The sequence below is a fragment of the Silurus meridionalis genome, chromosome 7, assembly GCF_014805685.1.
Source record: "Silurus meridionalis isolate SWU-2019-XX chromosome 7, ASM1480568v1, whole genome shotgun sequence".
NCBI lineage: Eukaryota > Metazoa > Chordata > Actinopteri > Siluriformes > Siluridae > Silurus > Silurus meridionalis.
The window spans coordinates 20,449,160-20,470,838 of NC_060890.1; the positions used below are offsets into that span (position 1 = coordinate 20,449,160).

At 37.4% G+C, this 21,679-nt stretch overlaps 2 protein-coding genes across 3 annotated transcripts in view; one reads left to right on the forward strand and one right to left on the reverse strand.

Annotated features, from left to right (window-relative positions):
* mrpl38 (mitochondrial ribosomal protein L38) overlaps positions 1 to 11,898 on the forward strand; it is a 12,490-nt gene extending 592 nt beyond the window's left edge. Inside the window, exons 2-9 of one of the 2 annotated variants that reach the window (XM_046854462.1) lie at positions 2,362 to 2,547; positions 2,640 to 2,771; positions 2,941 to 3,143; positions 3,260 to 3,332; positions 3,555 to 3,600; positions 4,086 to 4,244; positions 10,471 to 10,607; positions 11,690 to 11,898. In XM_046854462.1, the coding sequence (XP_046710418.1) occupies positions 2,362 to 2,547; positions 2,640 to 2,771; positions 2,941 to 3,143; positions 3,260 to 3,332; positions 3,555 to 3,600; positions 4,086 to 4,244; positions 10,471 to 10,607; positions 11,690 to 11,826 (1,073 nt within the window). In that variant the 3' untranslated portion in view covers positions 11,827 to 11,898. Of the gene's footprint in view, positions 1 to 2,361; positions 2,548 to 2,639; positions 2,772 to 2,940; positions 3,144 to 3,259; positions 3,333 to 3,554; positions 3,601 to 4,085; positions 4,322 to 4,370; positions 9,094 to 10,470; positions 10,608 to 11,689 lie in introns of those variants that run through there. The other variant, XR_006926522.1, reaches the window with a different exon arrangement.
* Positions 11,899 to 15,220: 3,322 nt separating this feature from the next.
* The window catches only part of fdxr (ferredoxin reductase), a 33,206-nt gene continuing 26,747 nt past the window's right edge, over positions 15,221 to 21,679 (reverse strand). Inside the window, exons 10-12 of the mRNA XM_046854461.1 lie at positions 20,835 to 21,006; positions 18,128 to 18,301; positions 15,221 to 15,396 (exon numbers count right to left, since the gene is read on the reverse strand). Of these exons, the coding sequence (XP_046710417.1) occupies positions 15,266 to 15,396; positions 18,128 to 18,301; positions 20,835 to 21,006 (477 nt within the window). The 3' untranslated portion in view covers positions 15,221 to 15,265. The remainder of the gene's footprint in view (positions 15,397 to 18,127; positions 18,302 to 20,834; positions 21,007 to 21,679) is intronic.

Here is a 21,679-nt window from a genome sequence, read left to right on the forward strand (position 1 = left end):
GTGATCGCAACAATGCACCTCTGATTTCAAGGTCATAAAGACCAGGGGTGATTCTAGGATTCTTTTTTTTAATAGGGTGGCACAGGGGGGGCCCAAGAACCAGTGAGGGGGGGCCCATGGGAACAATCATGTGGGATGACATACAAATGGCACTGCACAAGTGCCTGGACAACGCATCTCTCTTTTTATAAATCATTAATCAAAACCATTGAACAGACAGTAACCGTTCTCAACTGCACTCTACTGCATCTACCCGTCTCTGACATGGTTTCGTCTTGAAGAAATCTTGAATGTATTGCTGCTGTGCCTGACTTTGTACCCTTTCCCTTTTTTCCCACAAAATTCTGTCGAAAGTATTTTCATCCGATTAAAGACAATTATTTAAATGTGAAGCTGCAAACAAAAAAAAGAAATATAAGACTGCCCTGTAAAAACGTTTATTCAATAACAAACAGGTATTTACTCTTCTACATTTCAAAATTCCAAGTGTCCGAATGCTAAAATTTATTAAAACCCCACATTTTTCGTTTACCACATTAGTGCAGACTATTTGGGGAAAGTGAATGTGCCTTTAATCTTCGAAACAACAGATAGAAACATAACATAGCGGCTTAATAACACAACTAAGCACAAACTCTAATGAGCTTTCAACATACATTAACGTGTTTATGTATTACACGCAGTAATAGCGGAAAAATGCAGTGGCATGCTATTCCCAAATTACCGCAATGCTCCTAAAGGAAGCGCAACATATTTCACCCGTTACACCGTGTGTAACGTGTCTTTCGTTAAAGCCTGTGTAAAGTACATTAGTGTAGACGGCTTATTTATGTTAAAAATAAAAATATTTGTAAAATTCAGTGGGTGCGGCTTATATATGGGTGCGCTTTATGGTCTGGAAATTACGGTGTATATATATATATATATATATTATACTTTTATACCATGCCACTTTTTATACCACTTTTTATACCACGCCCAACTCATTCATTCATTAATTTATTCATTCATTATAGTAACCTGGTCAGAGATTTGGTGGGTCCAAAGCCTGGAATAGGAGTGACACGTTACACGCTTGGTGAAACTCCAGCCAATGAGCAAAATGAGAGCAATCCTCATCTAGGTGACCTTGAATAGTGTGATTTATGAATAAATCCCTTCTATAACTGTGTACAATCTTGTCATAAGAGTGCAAGTGTGTAGCCAGGAAATTATAGTTTCATCATGAAGTCTTTGTGGAGTATTCAACAGTATATAAAGTGTTAATTGATGGAAACTTTAGTGTTTAACTACTGCCATGATTTTGTAGAGCGCCCTACACACACACACACACGGAGAACATGCCTAAAAACTTCACACAGACAGTAACCCACGCTCATGATTTGCTACAGCATACAACATACATTAACAACAGAAACACAACTACACAGAACTCTACACGAACAACACAAAGTGCAACATTTAGTGCAAAAAACAAAAACAAAAAAAAGAGAGGCAACATGAGACAAGAAAAATGTGATTGTGTGTGTATCAGTTCAGTTCCTTTATGTTGAGAAGTCTGGTGGCTTGTGGAAAGAAACTGTTACACAGTCTGTATATGAGGCCTCAGTGATTCTGTACCACAGGAAAGTGAAGTGTGTGTGTATTCGAGGTGTTGTTTGCGGTCAGCCACAATGCTGGTGGCTTTACGGATGCAGCCTGTGGTGTAAATGTCTATGATGGAAGAAGGAGGGACCCTGAAGATGATCTTAGATGTCCTCACTATCTGCTGAGAGATGCAGTTCCCAAACCAGGCAGTGTTTCAGCTGCTCAGGATGCTCTCGATGGTCCCTCTGTAGAAGGTTGTGATGCTGTGTGGTGGAAGCTGTGCCTTAAAGCAGTGGTCAAGCAGTAGTAGTGGTCTTGAAGCACGGTGCTGCTCAGAGAGATGCTGAAGATGTCAGTGAGAACATCTGCCAGTTGGACTGCACATCCTCAGCACTCTGCGATGTTGTCTGGTCCTGCAGCTTTCCGTGGGTTGACTTTGCTTAGGGCTTTTCTCAGTGGAAATCAATTTAGAATACGCTTGTTAAGCAGAGGCAGCTGTTATACTTTACATCATTATGCCATTAATACCTGAACTACTGATCTGTAAACATGGAGCCGCCTTTGCCCTGAAAGCATGTAGTTGAAATTGAAGATGCAATGATGTCACACATGATCAAAGTGCCAGATGTTTTACATACTAATATATATATATATATATATATATATATATATATATATATATATATATATATATATATATATATATATTAGTATGTATATATATATATTAGTATGTAAAACCACGTTCCGTCTTGTTTTCTCGTCACGTTATAGCCGTATTGTGTCGCCGGACTGCGCCACTCGGTGAAATGCCAAATGAAGACATAGACTTAAAAAACCTGGACTCGGTGGATAAATACGGCAGTTACACCCGCTACCTGAGATTTGCAGAGGAAACCAATAATAAAGAGGTCTGGTGGAAGACCTACAGGAAATATGTGGAGCAGAAAGCTGACCAAGGTAAACTTGTTTCCTCTAGTTTTTGATGTAGGGTTTGTTGTGAGGGTCACTTAATATTTTTGCATTTAGTAAAATATAACTTGAATCAACAGACTTTGAGCCGGTGGACATTGGCTTGCCTTACTGCCGGCCCTCCAGGGTAAAGGAAGTTCGGGAAAGAAGAAAGATCATAAAGGAAAACAAAAAGAACCCAGAGCTGGAGAGAGACGCTCGTCTACTCACGTGTACGCACGTTTTCATTATTTATTATTTGTTCCTGATCGATTAATGATAGATATGAAGATTATGTGTTGATCTTGAATAAGGTCGATATGAGTATCAGGTTTTGAAGTGCTGCTTTGTTTTTATTCTCAGCACGACCTTAAGTTCTTCTCCCCCTTTTTTATGTTCTAGTTCGCATTGCTCTGGACCAAGTGAAGCAGGAATGGGAGAAAACGAATGGTCCTTACCACATACAGAGGCTGGCAGAGCACTATGGAATATACAGAGACCTTTTTCCAATGGCTTATTTTGTTCCAAGGGTAATGCTGAGGGTGTCATATGCTGACGACAGCAGTGCCACGGTGCATTACGGCAATCATTTATCACCTAGTCAGGTGAGGCTGAACTGAACAGAGCCGTGTTTCTCCCTTGCAGTTAGGTGCTATTTTATAGTATGTAAAAGTTTTAGTTTATTGAAAAAAAAACCCAGATTTATTTAATTTGTGTTCAGGCTTCATCAGCACCTCGTGTTAGCTTTGAGGCAGATGAGAATTCTCTTTGGACGTTGCTGCTAACAAGCCCAGGTAAAAATGTGTTCAGTAAAACTGTGACTGCTGTAGATTTTCTTGTTCTATGCATTTTACCAATCCAGATCCCAGATGGCTGTACGTTTGAGGAAAAGTCTGTTTGCCAGAGTCTGCTACGTTTTGTATTGCATCCACCTGTGGATGCAATTTTATTTTACACCACAAGATGGCGATGCCGGTTGTTAACATGGTTGTTTTTGCTTATCTGCATTTTCCCAGATGAACATTTGCAGGATGGTGAGCAGGAATATGTACATTGGCTTATGTGAGTATTTCCATTCTAATTTATCTTTGTCCCCCAAATATGCTGGAGGCTTGGCTGCTTTTACAGAGCCCATGACTGTGATTCAGACACATATTTTGCATATATTTTCTAACTAATGCGAAACTTTCACTTGCAAATTATAGTTAATTAAGGAATATTTTCTGATTTTTAGATTTTTTTCTTATTTGTCAAACTTTTTTTTTTTTTATTTATTAAAAATGGGCCTAGAAATAGTGTAGATATTAAACATTAACTTTCTGTATCAAAATTATTTTTAAATATAGATGGATATTCAGTGTGGTATCAGAACTTATAAACAGGCAGTTTATCTGTCATTGGGATTTCTGATAATGCGGCAAAATAAGCAATTGTCTATTTTTGTCACTTCGGAGAAGTAACATGATGTCAGGGCTCTTTGAGGTTTTTTTTTATCCAGTGATTTTAATGAATATGCTGACAAGAGCAACCTCTTTCCGTTTTTGCAGCGGTAATATTCCTGCCAGTGCCATGTGTTCTGGTAATGAGATTGTTCCCTACGTAGCCCCATTTCCTGCCAAGGGAACAGGATTTCACAGATACGTTTTCATCCTCTTCAAGCAGGATGCAGTTGTTGACTTTAGCAGTGAGATGAGATTGAACCCCTGGTAAGTGATGGCGGATTTGAATGCATTCCGAGAGAGTTTACAGATGGATGGAGAGAGTGACAGTAGTAAACATTTTTGTTATTGCTGACAAAAATGCCTTCATCAGTGTAATAGTACAAAATAATAATGTAAATGTTTATGTATTGAATATGTTCCCTGATGGTCTAGTGGTTAGGATGCGGCGCTCTCACCTTCAGCTTTATAAACTTATTGCGTCTCATGATTATACTTAATATCTCCGAATCATAGCTTCTGCAACCTTCACAGAAACTCTTGACCTGTTATTCAGTGAAGAAGCAGAGATATCACTGTGATATGTTGTACCTAATTACAGAACCAATGTCATCTCGTAACACACCAACATCTTTTAGCGCACACACCGCAGGTATGTCAGATTAGGGTTTATACTGCTGGATGTGGGATCAAAAATGAGATCATTTTATATAATCTTTTTAATCATTTGTGTAGGAAAAAGCTTTAGAAAAGTGCGAATGTTTTTTAAATAATTGTGGGTATTTTGGGCATGTACAGGAACTGTGTATAGGTTCTTAAGTCAATTAAATAAGCTTCAGTAACAGTATTTAGTTACACCATTTTTTTTTTTTGGTTTTCTTGATCTGAACAGTGATCAAAATCACTTTTTCTCAACACTGCCTGTCGTAGGCGACTTTCATGACCTAATGATTGTGGGAATAATCCGAATTCGGGGGGTATAATGTCTATACGACAGAAGGTGATCCTGTCTAGGGGGCAGATGATGAGATAATTCCTTACAATGATCTAAGAGTTTATACAACCACAGCCTCACAATCCAAACACACATGTCTTCGTTTGCGTGCTCCAGGAAAATGCTCCTTTCCTGTTTTCCACTTTCCCAGTCCTTTTGTTATATCGTACCATAACTGAAAGTGCCCACATCAATTATATATAATAAAAAAAAATAGCAAGGGGCCACCATGCAGTTATGCCGCAGTAGCTACTCTGTTCATGTTATTAACCTCTGCTTTCTCTGCGTAGTCCTTTACCACATCCCCTTCTCTCAATGGCAGGATATTACAGTGACTACCGTAGTGTAGGCGAAGAAAAAAACATACAGGACATCCTTTAACGTCTTACAATTATGAACAGGATGGAGAAAGAGTACAATTTTTATTTTTTTATAGGTCATTCCCCTGGGGATTTACAAGTGTCCACTATGTTTCAGACACAGCTGAAATATGCATGCCCTTATATTGATACCACATTAGGCCGGATTGCTTGGCATGTATAATTTAATGGGACAGCACACAAAATAAAATTTTGGCATTCATTTACAGTAAATTGTAAAAACACACTTGTCCCTGGGCATCATTGATTTTTTCGTTTTTTTTATCCACACTCATATTGTTTCTTTGCCATCAGATTGTATGCCCCCAATGACCTAAATGACCTTAGAGACTGAGTGGCAGGAAAATACAGCCCTTTCATTGTCAGCTTTACAAAGGCTTGCTGTTGCTTGTTGTACACTTGCGCCAAAATGAGTAATGCAATTTGCAATGTGACCAGTTCACTTGACGTGGGGGAGTGGAAAACCCTACCGGATACACTGACCAGACTGTGACCGAAATAATTTTTATGTTCTAGTGGGTCACATCCAAGTTTTTCCAACATGCCTTTCATGTCCTTCACACTTTGTCAACTCATGCATGTCCATTTCAGCCGATGGTGTTTGAAGTCATGTGCTTGATTAATTTTTTTAATTCTTGGACGTGGCTGAAGGTGTATTTGGTGGGGTTTTCCCCTGCCTTATGTCTTGCGAACTCTGGCGCAAATTCTTAATGATTTACAGCTTGAAAAGCCTGGGGACAAATTGCCTCCATCCAAAGAACATTGATACAAAACCGATAACAGGATTGAAAACGTCATCACGGTAATTTATACTCAGTTCTCCCTATTGAATTCACTAAATACGAAAAAAAAAAAAAGTCACATATATTTAGAGACAGTAAACAGTAAATGGGGCCCAAATTGCCCCGAAGGATAACAGGGTTAATAATAAATGCACAGTGTATAATATTATATAATATAATAGAAACTCAGCCATTAGGGCTGCACAAGCCAGTGCTCTCTTAGCCCGGATAAATAGGGAGGGTTGTGTTAGGAAGGGCATCCAGCGTAAAACATGCCAAATCAAATATGCGGGTTACGAAGCAGAAATTACAGGGGGGTATGGAAACAGATGATCCGCTGTGGTGACCACTAATGAGACAGCCGAAAGAAGAAGATAATTATATAATAGAAAGTTTGAACGATCTTTTTGAAAAGTAGACTGTGGACTTTTCGAGGCCTGTTTGCAAAATGTTTTATTGTTATTGTCTTACAATGGAAACTTTACAGTAACAGTATAACACATCACAAAATTGCTGAGACAATAGCGCCACTCGAACACTCGAGTTGTAGTCTGGTCAACTATCTTTGATGTACTTAATATACATGGCCCTTCATTTGCATATATGATAAATTGTCCGGTCTTTGCAGTTTTTAACCGGATTTCAATTCATTTCCCAAACATTGCATGTACAAGGCCGATTAAATTTGCTGGACTCAGAATGTTCGCTTTGTGTATGCAGTGATGTAAATGAGAAAATGATTGGCGATGACCTAACAGCATTATGTGCAGAAAACTATATATTATGATTACTATATGCTATAGAAAAACTAATATTGCACTACATTATTTTACATTACAAATAGCACTTCTCTGCCAGACAGTGGAATCACACACATCATGCGTTAGTTAGATGAATTTGAAGGGAGCTCAGTGGTTAAAGCTCTGGGTTACTGAGTGGAAGGTCAGGGGGTTTAAGGTCAGGGGGTCATCGCCAAGCTGCCACCTTTGGGCCCTTGAGCAAGGCCGTTAACCCTCTGTGCTCCAGTGGTGCTGTATCATGGCTGACCCTGCGCTCTGACTCCAGCTTTCTAACATTGCTGGGATGTGCAAAGAAAGAATTTCACCATGCTGTAATGTACATGTAACAAATAAAAAGCTACCTTTACTTTAGTTCTCCACCTTGCCAAATTACCCTGTTAGCTTTGCAAGACTCTGATAGAAATGCCACGGATACACTCTATCGACAAAAGTATTTGGACGCCTGAATTTTTTAGTCATTTATGGTTCTTTCTAAAGCTGTTATCACAACCTTGGTGGCACATGATTATATAGGATGTTTTCGGATGCGGTAGCATATTTTTCCTTCACTTGTGGTTGGAACGCTGACTGTACAGCAGGCAAGATTCTCCACAACCACACTCCTAAATGTAGTGGGGATTATTATAACAGCAAATTAGGTCTAAATGTGGAATGGACTGTTCAAAATGGGCATATGAATTATATGGTCAGGTGTCCAAACTTTTGTTAATAGAATGTACGCTGATTATGAGGTGCACAATCACCGTTATGATTTAATATCTCTGACTGGAAATGCTTTCAGTAGTGTAGAAGCCTATTGCCTATTCAGATTTTTTTTACTTTTTAAAATTTTGCAATATTAATGTTCAATATCTTATATATGTTTATATCTTATATTTCTCCCCATCCGCTGCTAAGTAAAATAAATATTAAATTGACTTATGATTCCCTTATTTGTAAGCCAAAAGCACACTGGAACCGAACCCCCTAGCTAGTCTCCTGTAGTATAGCATAAAACATAGATTTATTTTGTATGGAATAAAACCACACCTTTTGTTCATTTATGTGCGTTTCTTCTTCACAGTGTATGGTATTCTGAGCGTTATTAGCAAAATAACAGGACTGTTGTATTAATCTCATATTATACAAACATCCTTTAGCACACACATTAGGTAGAAGAATAGCGTTTATTTGTCACATGTACATTACAGCACAGTGAAATTCCCTGGAGCAAAGAGTGTTAAGGGCCTTGTTTAGGGGCCCAAGAGCGGCAGCTTGGCGATACCGGGGCTTGAACCCTCTACCATCTGATTAGTATCCTTAAGTAGTAGTAGCCTTAACCACTAAGCTACCACTCTCCCCATACACCGACCGATACAGGCATAACTTTATGGTGAAAAATTTGCTTGAGGTTGTGGTTTCTCAGGAAAAAGAAGAATATGTATATTTTTCAGTGGCAGGCCGTGCATCCCACTCCACCAAAATAAGAATCAGTCCATTTCTTAATACATTCATTATGATGCCACAGCTATATAAACCATCAATAGTATGCAGAAATAGAGTATAACAGAACGCTGCATTACAGACAGGTATCTCTGACCATCCAATCAAATTACAAGAAAATGCAGATGTTATTTTACACCTGATGGCCCTGGTGCCGGCAACTCGAAATCCGATTGGTTAACACAGCAGCTTCAAGAAATGTCATTTACTCAACAGGCACCTGCATAGTTAATTCTGAAGGCTTCAAGGCAGAGTTATTTGACTCTGGCAGTAGGTGATTGCTGATATCTGATTGGATAAAATAACTCCAACGTAAACAGACTAGAAGCGGTGCAACCGAGAAAAAAAACCTAAATTGACGATAAACTATTGGGAATAATTAAAAACATATTCATTGACAAAAATATATTAACATAAGCCAGTGATTCTTCTCATATTTAGGCACCCAGAGAAGGAAGGCCTTAATGGCCCTGACGGACTGCCACTGATATTTTCTTATGGAACAGAATGACTGAGTATGACACTTCATTTTCAAGTGCTGGCTGTCATCTGGCCATTAGGTGTCATCTTTCCTGTGTGCAAGAAACCCAAAGCATCTGGAAGCTTTTACAGTAAATCTTTCGACTGTAATTAATTCTCAACCTTAAACATGCATCATTTAATAAAATAATAAACAAACAGATGTGAGTTATCTCATTGATTATTTAGCCAAAACCCCCTCAATTCCATCAGGATTTTGTGTGGGAAAACTCCAGGTGTTTGTATGGAAAAACAGGGAGTTTTCAATGGTAAAAGGAACATAGCCAAACTTTTTCCCAAGAATTTAAATGTCAAAATAAGGATGAAACACACTGTGAAAGTCTGGCTAATTAACCCGACTACTATTTTGGTCAGGTTACACACACACACACCCACACACACCCACACACACCCATACACAGTCTTTGTGTAGCCAAATTTGCATACTGGTTTTCAAAAGGATTGGACTTCTCGAAGTAGTTACACTGTTTGGACAGGTGATTTAGGATGTCATGTTCCAATAGTCATGCACAGAAGCAGTTTGATTTTACAAATTCATTATCTAAAATCTTTGCAGTCTTTCGAAGCGAATACTAAACAAAAAAAGATTTTAACAAAGAGGGATGTTAATGAGTCAAACACTTATTGATATCTATTCAAATTATCATGGGGCCCCAAACTACTTCAAACTTCTGCCATCAGTTATTACTTTCAAAATGTTCTGCTTGATGATAAGAAACAAAATGTAGTTGAGTAAAAAGTAAATGTAGTGAAGTAAAAGTTTCCCCAAATGGAAATACTTCAGTAAAGTACAGATATACGCAAAAACGCTACTTAAGTAATGAATTAAATTTACTTTATTACTGTCCACTATTGTAATCCACTGAGACAATTGATGCCAATGAGGTTAAAACACATTATGAAAGTCTGGCTGAATAACATAACTGTTATTGATTGTTGTTTTTGGGGTGGGGTGGGGGTTGTTTGGTTTGTTTGTTTTAATTTAACGATTCCATAGAAATAAACCATTTTTTTTAATTGAGTTCGTACAACGATTTCCACACTTTTAAAATCCTACTATCTCAAGATTCTTTCAGCTTCTCCCATTAGGGGTCGCCACAGCGGATCATCCGTATTCATGATCCGCATGTTCGATTTGGTACATGTTTTAATGCTGGATGCCCTTCCTAACGCAACCCTCCCCATTTATCCGGGCTTGGGACCGGCACTAAGAGTGCACTGGCTTGTGCAACCCTAATGACTGGGTTAGATTCCCTGACCGGGAATTGAACCCGGGCCGTGACCGGGGGGCCGCGGCGGTGAAAGTGCCGCATCCTAACCACTATCTCAAGATAAACACAATAAATGTTCTGCTATTACAGCTTAAACCAGACTCACAGAAAAAGTTTGCCTGCCTATTTGTTCATACTTGTACATACACTGATGTAAACTGGAAAAAATTTTCACAGTGACCCAAGAGTATTGTGTGTGTGTGTGTGTGTGTGTGTGTGTGTGTGTGTGTGTGTGTGTTTCTAGTTACAGCCTCCGGGAGCGAAGTTTCAAAACCCTGGACTTTTACAGGAAGCACGAGGATTTGATCACTCCTGCTGGAATAGCTTTCTTTCAGAGCCAATGGGACAACTCGGTCACAAACACCTTCCACATGTTATTTAGTAAGGATGCGCACATACTCCCACACACAGTGTTTGGTTAGCCAACTCTGCAAATTGTTTTTTAAATGTACAATTTCTATTACGCTTTTCAGATTTAGTGCAGATTATGATATCCGAGTCATGACACAAAGCTAAATTTAAATAAATAAATAATTTACTCTATTGCGGACACCTGGTCATCAGGTCATATGGTATGTGCTTTTTGAGCATCATATTCCACATTTAGTCCCAATTTGCTCTTATAATTTCCTCCACTGTTCTGGAAGATGTTCCACTAGATTTTGAATTGTGCTTATGCACATTTGTGTGCATCAGCCACAAGAGTTTTGGTAAAGTCAGGTACTGATGTAGGTGAAGTGAGGAGGCCTGGGGTGCAATCAGTGTTCATCCCTCTGTAGCAGGTCACTCAAGAGCTTCCTCTCCAAACCATGTAATCCAGATCTTCATGGAGCTCTGTGCTTTGTGCACAGTCGCATTGCCATGCTGGAACAGGTTTGCATTTCCAAGTTCAAGTGAACGTTTATTATAACACATCCAAAGACGTCCTATACAATTGGGTGCCTCCAGCTTTGTGGTAACAGTTTGTAGAAGAACCACATATGGCAGGAAAGGTCAGGTGCCCCAATACTTTTGTCCACAGAGTGTCCACAGTCATTGTTCTGGCTGTGAAATACTTTTATCTTTGCCAATGATGACCATTTAACATACAAATAACATGGAGTTTTTTACTGTAAATAATATCTGCATCACGCCTAAGCAGACTCTGATTCATGATGATCACAGTCACACCCACCATCTCATGCTGTATTGCATCATTGTGCAAAATATCACAATATTTATACGATCGGATTTGAAGTAAAAAAGATTTCAAAAGCAGCCTGTGGATTTAGAAAATTCAAGAACTTTAAGCCAAAACAAGTAAAAACCCATGTAAAGCCACAAGTCAGACCCTGGTTTCTATTTCAGTCTTCAGAGGTTGCTACAGATCAATAGTCCTTTTTCTAGAGCTGTTTTTCCGAGTGCTGTGTAATATTCAGCTTCTATATTCATCCACATTATTAAAAAAAAATTCTTCTCCACAGATATGAAAGAGCCAGTGTTTGAGTATGAACGGCCACCTGTATATCATCCACCGCAGAAAAAATACCCTCACGGTCAGCCTCTTCGCTACATGGACCGCTACCGAGGTGGAAGCGAACACACGTATGGCATTTACTAAAAAACAAAACAAAAAAAAAAAACATGCTGTACATTTGTTATAGAAATTTCTAATAAAATGTATTTACAACCATGAAAAGTGTTTCATTCTACAAAGCAGTTTTTGGCAGACATGAAACTACTTTAGACCTTAGTGGAGAAATAAGTAGAGCTGTTACTTTGAAAGTAGACTTTACTAAGGAGACTTTAAGTAGAAGTCAAGTCAAAAGTCAAGTCAAGTCAAGTCAAGAAGCTTTTATTGTCATTTCAACCATATATAGCTGATGCAGTACCCAGTGAAATGAAACAACGTTCCTCTAGAACCCAGAAGTGCTTGACTTGCAGAATTTCATGTAGACATGCTCCGGTTTCACAGGTTGGTCCAACAAATCTTTTAATATGTAACGTCTATTATTTCAGTAACTGGGTGACGTGTGGGTTAATGACCTCACATGACATGACCTAAATACCCAGAAAGCAACTCTCTCCATTGTGTCACATGCTTAATAAATTAAGCTATTAAATACTGTTAAAATAATGGCACATGATTGTAATAAATAATATTTTATTGGGATTAGATTATATAATTGGTCATCTGCTACACATCCCTGTGAACGAGTTCCAATCGAAACAGTGTATTATAATGAGCAAATTAATATTTGTTATGGAATAACAACAAAAAAAAAATGCTTCAAAAGAAAAAGTCTTTATATTGTTGTATGTGGCACACCTTCACTTCAGGTATTTGTTTCAATTCAAAAGTAAATAGTGTTGTAATGATTCTTCAAAACCAGACCAGATGCATTTTAGCTCAATTATTTTGGAAGTTTGGAGGATTATCAGGACCAAGAATACAGGAACTTCTACCTAAATAATGGCAAAAAACTGTGTGAAATTCTTTATTGTGACCACTGGAACATAATAGGACATAAAAAAGCTGTCAATAAAACTTTACTTCACCATGTCCCAGGGAAAAACCCCTAACCTAGTTGGAACACAAGAGTACAATTTGAATACAGGAGACCCTGTTGCGTGATGCAACTTATGTACGCTGGTCACGCTACATCTAGACGCAAGAACACCTTTAATGGACACTGGAATTTCCAGATTTTTCAGCAGTGATTTCCACCCACACCGAGTGCATCTGTGCACGCATTGCAATGTGTTACATCAGGCTCCATATTGAATTATCTTCAGCCAAAACAAAAAAGATTTCCTGGAAATTCCCAGCAGGCAGAAGGTCACATGGTCAGCTAAAGTGCATGAGAAGACGACATGCAAAACAGCAGATGAGCATTGAAATGCTCTGAAATAGAATGTTAACAAAAACAGTTTTTACCAGACTTTTATCCCCAACAGAAAAAAAATGGATTGTTGATTTGTTGTTGCCATCTCTGACGCACATTCCACATAATTCCACCTGGTTTATACATTTGGAAAAAGGTAAAGAGTGGGCATAATAACAGCATTCACAATTTGTGATTCGTTATTTATTCAATAGTATTTTTTTTTTTACTAAGCTAGAAAAAGAAGTATATTTAAAACCAGTTCAGTGTAATCACATGACCTTTTCTATCAGAGACTCTAATTTGAAACAGCCTCATCTTTGATTCGATCCGTGTTACAGCTCCATCCTTACCTCAGCACATACCACAAAGAGTAATCCCAACATTCATCCGCTGAGTGACTTTTAGCTATTTTTTAATATACCTTTGTATATTAAAGGTCTCGAAGGTCTGAATCTGTGAGCTGAGGGATGTGGGAAGAAAAATTAACCACTATACCACAACACTTTGGTTTCATGCTCTGTCATGTCACTTGTTCCTGGCGATGTGCCACGTGGCTTTCATATGTGAAATTTTACGAGTATTTAAGTGTGTGTGAATGGATTCTGGTTGTTTCTACAAGTCATGCCTTGTCTTTATAAGCACATAATTCTGTGTCAACGAAGCAACATTGTTTATATATTAATGAGAGGAGAAATTACATTTTAAACCTTGGAAAATCAACTAATTTGTCTGAATAAAATGTTCTAGTTGAAATCCATTGAAACAGTTTTTTGTCTGAGATTTATACTGCACAAATTTACAGCAATCTTGGTTCTCTAGTGTGTGAAAGCTTGATGTTAAACTTGATTTTATGAGATGGGCACAGGATGTCTTTCCTCTCAAAAACTTGTCTTTGCAGCTTGTTCCATGACAATATTTACGACTGTTGAAGCATTGGAGTTGTGTTCTGCCTACATTAATCAACTACGTTAGACTGTCAAAATCATATTTGCTGTTTGTCTATATCAAAAGCCATGATGTAGGTGCCTGCTTTAATAATTGCATCTTATTTATAGGGGCCACACATGCATCCTATTGCTATTCTTTTTTTTCATCTTCATCTGACTATGCTGTTTTTTGGCAACCCGTAGAACTGTCTGGTAAAAAGTTGTGCACACTGAGTAGGTTCTATGGAACAATCTGACCAAATTTGGGCCGAGTGCTGGCCAGTTCTACCATCACTATTAGTTCAACTTTGGGTTTATTTTGGAAGTACATACCCAGAAATGGCTCACATTTTGTTGACATCCTGTGGATCTCACACAGTCTCGCACAAGGATTTTGAGTGAAGCAGCTAAAAGTAAAATTTCCCTGATGCTCACCATACATTCATCTTTATATCCAGTAGATATTTGTTTTCTATTTTATCTTTGTTTTCTATAACCTGGCTTGCATAATTCTTGTTTTCTGGTTTAGCAACATTTGATAATGCCAAGTTTAACTTTTGCCATGAAAAGGAACTTGACATTAAAATCTATGTATTGTGCTTTTTTATATATATATCTCTCAAAAATAACCTATTCACCTTTATCTGATGGGGCAACCCATAAAAGTTGTGAAATTGTGCCCATTTATTAAGGAGGTTCCAAGCAACAATCTGACCACATTTGGGCAAATTTCACTATCACTGTGTTTATTTTGGCACTTCCATGGGAGACAAGTTTAATGCACTATATTATTTTCTTAATTAGATGTTTAGGTTATAATCAAAGTACATTCCCAAGTGAGGCATATTTCCTTCTAATTAGATTTTGTCAGCTTGCACGTCCTAATCTTAACCCAGGAGATGCTACAAAACACAGAAGACCTCCCTCATAAACATCAGGGTTGATGGTAGTTCAGAGGTTAAGCCCCAGTATCTTCAAGCTGCCACTCATGAGAACCTTGAGCCCTTAACTTTAACGTAATCACCGGAGTGCACAAACCACTGTTCATTCAATTTTTTGGGCTAAAATGTGATTAATCCCAGCTGTAATTAAAGCTAGCAATTGCATGGCATTTGTTCGACTAGAGCGTCATCTTAAAAGAGTGTCTCTGTTTTTCTTGATGTCCAATCATGAGCTTCATGAAATGCTATTTACTTGCATGTAAATGATTACATTATTTATTTACACCACCACATAGTGAGACAAATCAGGACCAGGCTACTTCTAGCATCTCTTTCACATCCAGGACTTTCTCTCTGGGCTTTCCCAGAGCTTCTCCTCTCCGCACCTCCTCGGAGTTGATTTTCTCCCACTCTGAGAAGGACACTGCTCTCACTCCTGAAAATGAAAGACACATCCAGAAACCTCAAATAAAAATAAAGAACTGTGTATAAAAAAAATGACAAATACCCCCCAAAAAAACCCTGAAAAGAGCAGCTTTTTATTATGAGAATTAAAAAAAAAAAAGACACTTAGGCTAAATTATTGGTCTTGGACTGGTCTCTACATTGTTTCCATTTAGTATGGTCTCAGTATGACCTATGCAGGAGTGGAAATTCTTGAAGGGGCATGTTGAAGAAATAGAGTATTTCAAGTACACTGCAAAATAATATTTGAAAAAGATTCACATGGAAATATAATTAGGCATATTTCAAACCTTGTACAGAATACATTCACTTGAATCATACCCACAAAACATAACAGGTCTTGTTTATGAATAGTCTTGACTTAGGGAAAAATGAGCTCATTAAAAACACTGGAGGTGATACTAGCACCTACAAGTTGAAGCAAATGATTAAAAAGCACATCACACCTGTCCTTCAGTGTAACCTCACTTTTACCTTCACAGCACTGATGACATCTTTAAAAACTTAAGATCTTTGTAGGAGTATCCAGAAAATCAAGCTCAACTGTTTTGTATAAGAAATGTTTCCATTAATCTCAAAAGGTGTTGTGCAATGAGCAACTGAAAGAGATTTTTTGCATCGTTGTGTAGTATCAAAACACAACGGCAGTTTTTTTAATTGTATATTAATAGATCTTTTATGTTATGCAGTATAATGATAATTAAATGACTTTGTTTACACCAGACATAAATCCTGGCAGCAACATTAATAGCAGTTCTGTTTGCATAAAACCAACATTACATGGAAACAGCATACCTAACATGAATAGGTCAGAGATTTTTTTTTTTGGACTTACCAACAGTAATATTTTCTTTCTTCCTATTTTTTCTTTCATTTCTCAAACATTTCTTAGTCACTTTCCATGAATATATGCATTTCTCGCTACATATATGCACAGGAATAGAAATTGCAAAAACATTGCACAATCCCTATAATGTATTTTATGTTGAATAGATTCAACAATAAAAATAAAACCCATACAATATGCATTTAGACTTTTGCCTAGAGACTTCAGACTAGATTTTTGCCCTCTAGAACAATTTCATATATTTTTTACATAATGATATTATTATTATGTAAAAAAAAATATAAAATTGTACTAGACAAATGATTAAAAAGATTACGTAACTTGTGGTTACAGATGTTGCACAAGATTCAAAAGCCTGTCTGATGCTGTGTGTTGACCGCAGACAATATAGTAAATTGTTTTGTGTGTGTTTGTGTGCAGTGATATACAATAAAATTAATCACAATTACAACCAATTCCAAAATAATTGTGCTGCGGGGTAAAATGTAAGTAAAAACAGAATGTAAAGATTAAAAAAAAAATCTAATAAACCCATATTTTATTCACAGTAGAACACAAACATATCAAATGTATAAACTGAGTGAAATGTACTATTTTCAAGAAAAAAATTATTCTGAATTCGATAATTAGGTTAGTTGGCAAAGGAGCAGTAACTTGACAGGGTATAAAAAAAGAATCTTAGAAAAGCAGAATCTCTCTTAGAAGTAAAGATGCACAGTGTTTCACCAATTTAAAAAAAGTAATTTCATAATATTCCTCGACATCAAATTGCAAAAGCTTTGTATATCTCTCTCATCATCTATAGTATGTAATATGATAAAATAATCTGGAGAAATCTGTGTAGGACTTCAGGCCCTTAGATCACACTGCTTTAAAAATCAGGAATGTTTCTGCTATGGAATCACTGTATGGGCTCAGAAACACCTCCAGGAAGCACTGTCTGTAACCACAGTTTTCTATGTCATCCACAAATGCAGGTTAAAGCTCAATCATGAAAAAAAAAGCCAGATGTGAATATGATCCAGAAATACCATAGTCTTCTCTTAAACAAAGCTCAATTAAAATGGACTGAGAGAAAAGTGGAAAGGTGTCCTGAGGTCGGACAAATAAAATTTTTTATTTGGAAACCATGGACTGTGTCCTCTGTACTAAAGAGGAGAAGGACCGACCGGCTGCTAATCAGAGTGCAGCTCAAAAGCCTGCATCTATGATGGCATGAGAGTGCATTAGTGCCTATGGAATGGGCAGCTTTCACATTTGGAAAGGCTCCATGCTGGATTTAGAGCAACAAATACTTCTATCCAGACGATTGTTTTTCACAGGAAGGCCTTACCAATTACAGCAAGACATTGTTAAACCGCTTACTGCATCTATTACAACAGCATGGTTTTTAAGTAGAAGGGCCCGTTCGCTAAACTGGCCTGTCTGCAGTCTAGACCTTTTAACATCGTAAAACATTTAGCACCTCATGAAATTAAAAATACAATAAAGAAGACCCAGGACTGTTTCGCAGCTTGAATCCTGTATCAGACACGACTGGGACAACATTCCTCTCCCAAAAGTTAAGCAACTGGTCACTTTCAGATGTATTTGAACTGTTGTTGAGGGTATGCTACAAAGCAGTAAACATGGCCATGTTGTGGCCATCAAATTCAAAATTAGCACATATTTTTCTTTCAAGTGGTTCATTTCCTCAGTTTAAACATTTAACATTTTTCATTTTCTATTGTAAAAAAATTAATAATTTACAAATAAATAATTACATCTGAGTTTGAGATTTGCAAATGATTGCATTCGGTTTTCATATTTTAGGAATTGGAGTTGTAGGAGCATAATTTGTACAATGTTTTTTTACCTCGAGTCTTCAGTAAGGCTGTAATTTCCTGAGCACCAGCTTTGTAGACTGACAGATCGAGTGTCCCCGAGGCCGCATCTTTCAGGAGAGTTCGTGCCGTTTCAAAACTGTCATTCATAGTTGTCGCAATCACACCTGTCGGCCCACGCTTTACCCAGCCACTGCAGTACAGCCCTGCATACACACAAACAAGCACACACAAGTTTATTTTGCTGATGAAAATCGGCCGAGACCACACAAATAAATAACAAACATCCAAACATCGCAGGATTACATGCATCACCAGAGGTGGAAAGCGAAACTAAATATTCTACTCAGGTAAAAGTAAGATAACATAAGATAATATATACCTTTATTCATCCCACAGTGGGGAAATTTGTGTTACATCAGCAAAGAAAAGAGAAATGTGCATAAGAAATGTGCATATACAGTGAGGAAAATAAGTATTTGACCACCCTGCTATTTTGCAAGTTCTTCCACTACTGGTACAGCTAATGACCTCAAACAGGTGCATCTAATTTAGGATAATAAATCTAGTGGAGGTGGACATTTTAAAGGCAGACTAACAGGTCTTTGAGGGTCAGAATTCTAGCTGATAGACAGGTGTTCAAATACTTATTTGCAGCTGTATCATACAAATAAATAGTTTAAAAATCATATCTTGTGATTTCTGGATTAATTTTTTTTAGATTATGTCTCTCACAGTGGACATGCACCTACGATGACAATTTCAGACCCCTCCATGATTTCTAAGTGGGAGAACTTGCAAAATAGCAGAGTGTTCAAATACTTATTTTCCTCACTGTATATTTAAAAAGTAGAAAACATAATACAGTATATACAACACAATGTATGAATACAAAAGAAGAAAAGTGACCACCATTAATTAGTTACGCTATCAAACATATTGCACATAGGTAAAATTGCACTATAGGTTTTAAATTATTGTTATTGCACATTTATTGCAAAAATAAAAACTTAATTGTTATTATTGCACAGTTTAGTAAACAGTAATAGTGTATATTTTTGGTGACTGGTTTACTGGGAGCAGCTCTGATTGTAAAGTCTAATAAATCAGGGAGAAAAGACCGTCCGTATCACTTCTTCAAACATTTAGGGTGTAACAGTCTGTCACTGAAGGAGCTGCTTAAAGATGAAACTGTTTCATACAGGGGGTGAGAGTCCTTTTGCAGTAATGACTACAATAATTACCATCCTCCTTTCTCCCACCTCCAGTACAGTGTTCAGGGAAATCCCCAGGACTAAGCTGGCCTTCCTGATCAGCTTGTCCAGTCTCTTACTTTCTGCATCAATGTACTGTTCCCAGGATGTTTACTGATAATTAAGTTTCTTTGTGCCTACAGAAATCCACCACAAGTTCTTTTGTCTTCCACACATTTACCCGGAGGCAGCTCCTTTGGCACCATCAAATCTGATGATTTGATCTGACTAAGAGTGCACTGGCTTGTGCCTCCCTAATGGCTGAGGTTGGTTCCCTGACCGGGGATCGAACCCGGGCCGCAGCGGTGAGAGCGCCGCATTCTAACCACTAAACCACAACTCGTTTTTTTCCTCCCCTTTGCATTATTTTTATTTATTCATTTATTTTAACTTACGGATGTTTTAAAATGTATATAAGTACAAAATACTTCAAACAAAACAAGTAAAAGTTAAATTACAGATTTTAAAAGTTATTTAAAAAATTTGAAGTACAAAAAAATTAATATGTAGACACGAGTAAATGCAATTCGTTACACCTCTGTGTATCACATAAAATGTGTATCATATATTTGCATATAATTATAGGAGTATTTCATTTTGTTATGGTCTACACTATTCCCACACCCACACCTGTCCCCTTACCATTGACACTTTCTATAAAGTTGACCACACTTGACTAATAAAATTAAGCAGAAAGCAGATCATTACGTTTAATTTAATTTGACTGATTTATTCATTTTCTATGAAGAAAAAAAACCACCCAAATTACACCTGATTTTACCAAATGTAGTAATTGCACTAAACATAAATGTGTTTTCAACTGTTTCAGGGATTTTGTATGGTCTTGGTATCCTGTCAGATGCAATCTCATGACTTTACAGTCATTAATTATGTTTTGTTTATATTTTTAATGAGGACTTCAAAGTCTTGGATAACAGCAAGCTTTTGTTTTCTTTCATTTAAACAGTTTAGCAACACTTTTGTATTTACTGTCATTCTTTTGAAACCACATAATGTGTGCAGTGTGACGGCAAATCACATTCCAATCATTTCTAATTCCCATTTAGACAAAGCCCTTTACAGTATAGTTGTGGTCATTTTGAGTCAGTACGTGTTCCATCATAAGAACAGCGCACAGACTTGTGACCTACTAATGTCTAAGCCCTAAAATATGCACTTACAATAAAGTTCAAGTCAGAGAATTTTCATCTCGGAAAATTATATGGTGTTTGCTTATTCCATGTAAATTTCAAAAGAATTTCTATCAATCAAATGTAAAAAAAAAAAAAAAAAAAGGTGTCTCAAATAAGACCTTAATTTAAAACAGATTTTGGTTTTGAATTAAACCCTGCTGACATCTGTATATAGGAGAGAGTCATGCAACAGGCAGCAGGCAAACATCAGGCAAACAATTGTACATTCCTATCAAAGGGCCACCCTAGTAGACTGTGTTTTCCCCCCACACACACTTTTACTGTCCTCTTACCCGCTGTATGCAACACTCTGCCCATGTTGTTGGGCACTGTGAAAGTGCGAGGGTCGAAAGGCACAGTGGGATCAAGAGGTAGGCTCTTATAGCCAATGCTGCTGATGAGCAGGCCACACTCTACGTCCTGGGTTTGTCCTGTGGGCAAAGCACGAGCCTCCTCTCCTGAACCCTTGGTACACATACAAGAAACAACTCAAAACTTTACCAGCAATATCACCACATATACATATATAACATATAAGTCCTACTGGTCATACTGATTTGGATTCACATTCATGTAGATTTTGAACATTGGACCTCTACAAATGTTTAAAGGCTCTGGCATGGGGAAGTTGGTGTTGGGTCTATGATGTTGTTTTATTTTCAATTTCATGAGTTGCTCAGTAGCTCCTGGTTCCACAAAGTCAACTGACTGTATAAGACTGTAGAAAGGACATTACTTATAATTACACACACTCTGGTACTCATGGTAGTTCTCACTCTCCAGTGTTTTGTATTGTTTTAAGATTTATTATTGCACCTTTGATATCAGCCAAATGAGGATCGGTTCCCCTTTTGAGTCTGGTTCCTTTAAAGGTTTCTTTCTCATTCATCTGGAGAGTTTTTCTTTGCCACAGTCATGCCAGGTTTCATCATAAATACACATAATTCACTTAAATTATTATGCTCTGTAAAGCTGCTTTAAGACGATGTCAAATTGTGAAATGCACAATAATAAACTTGAACTTGATCAAAATATAATTTGATAAATTGATATAAATTTCTCTTTCGGTAGTTGAGATTTCCAAAAATGCACATGAAACTCTGACAGAATTCCTGTTGTACTGTTGTGCAAGCTTGCT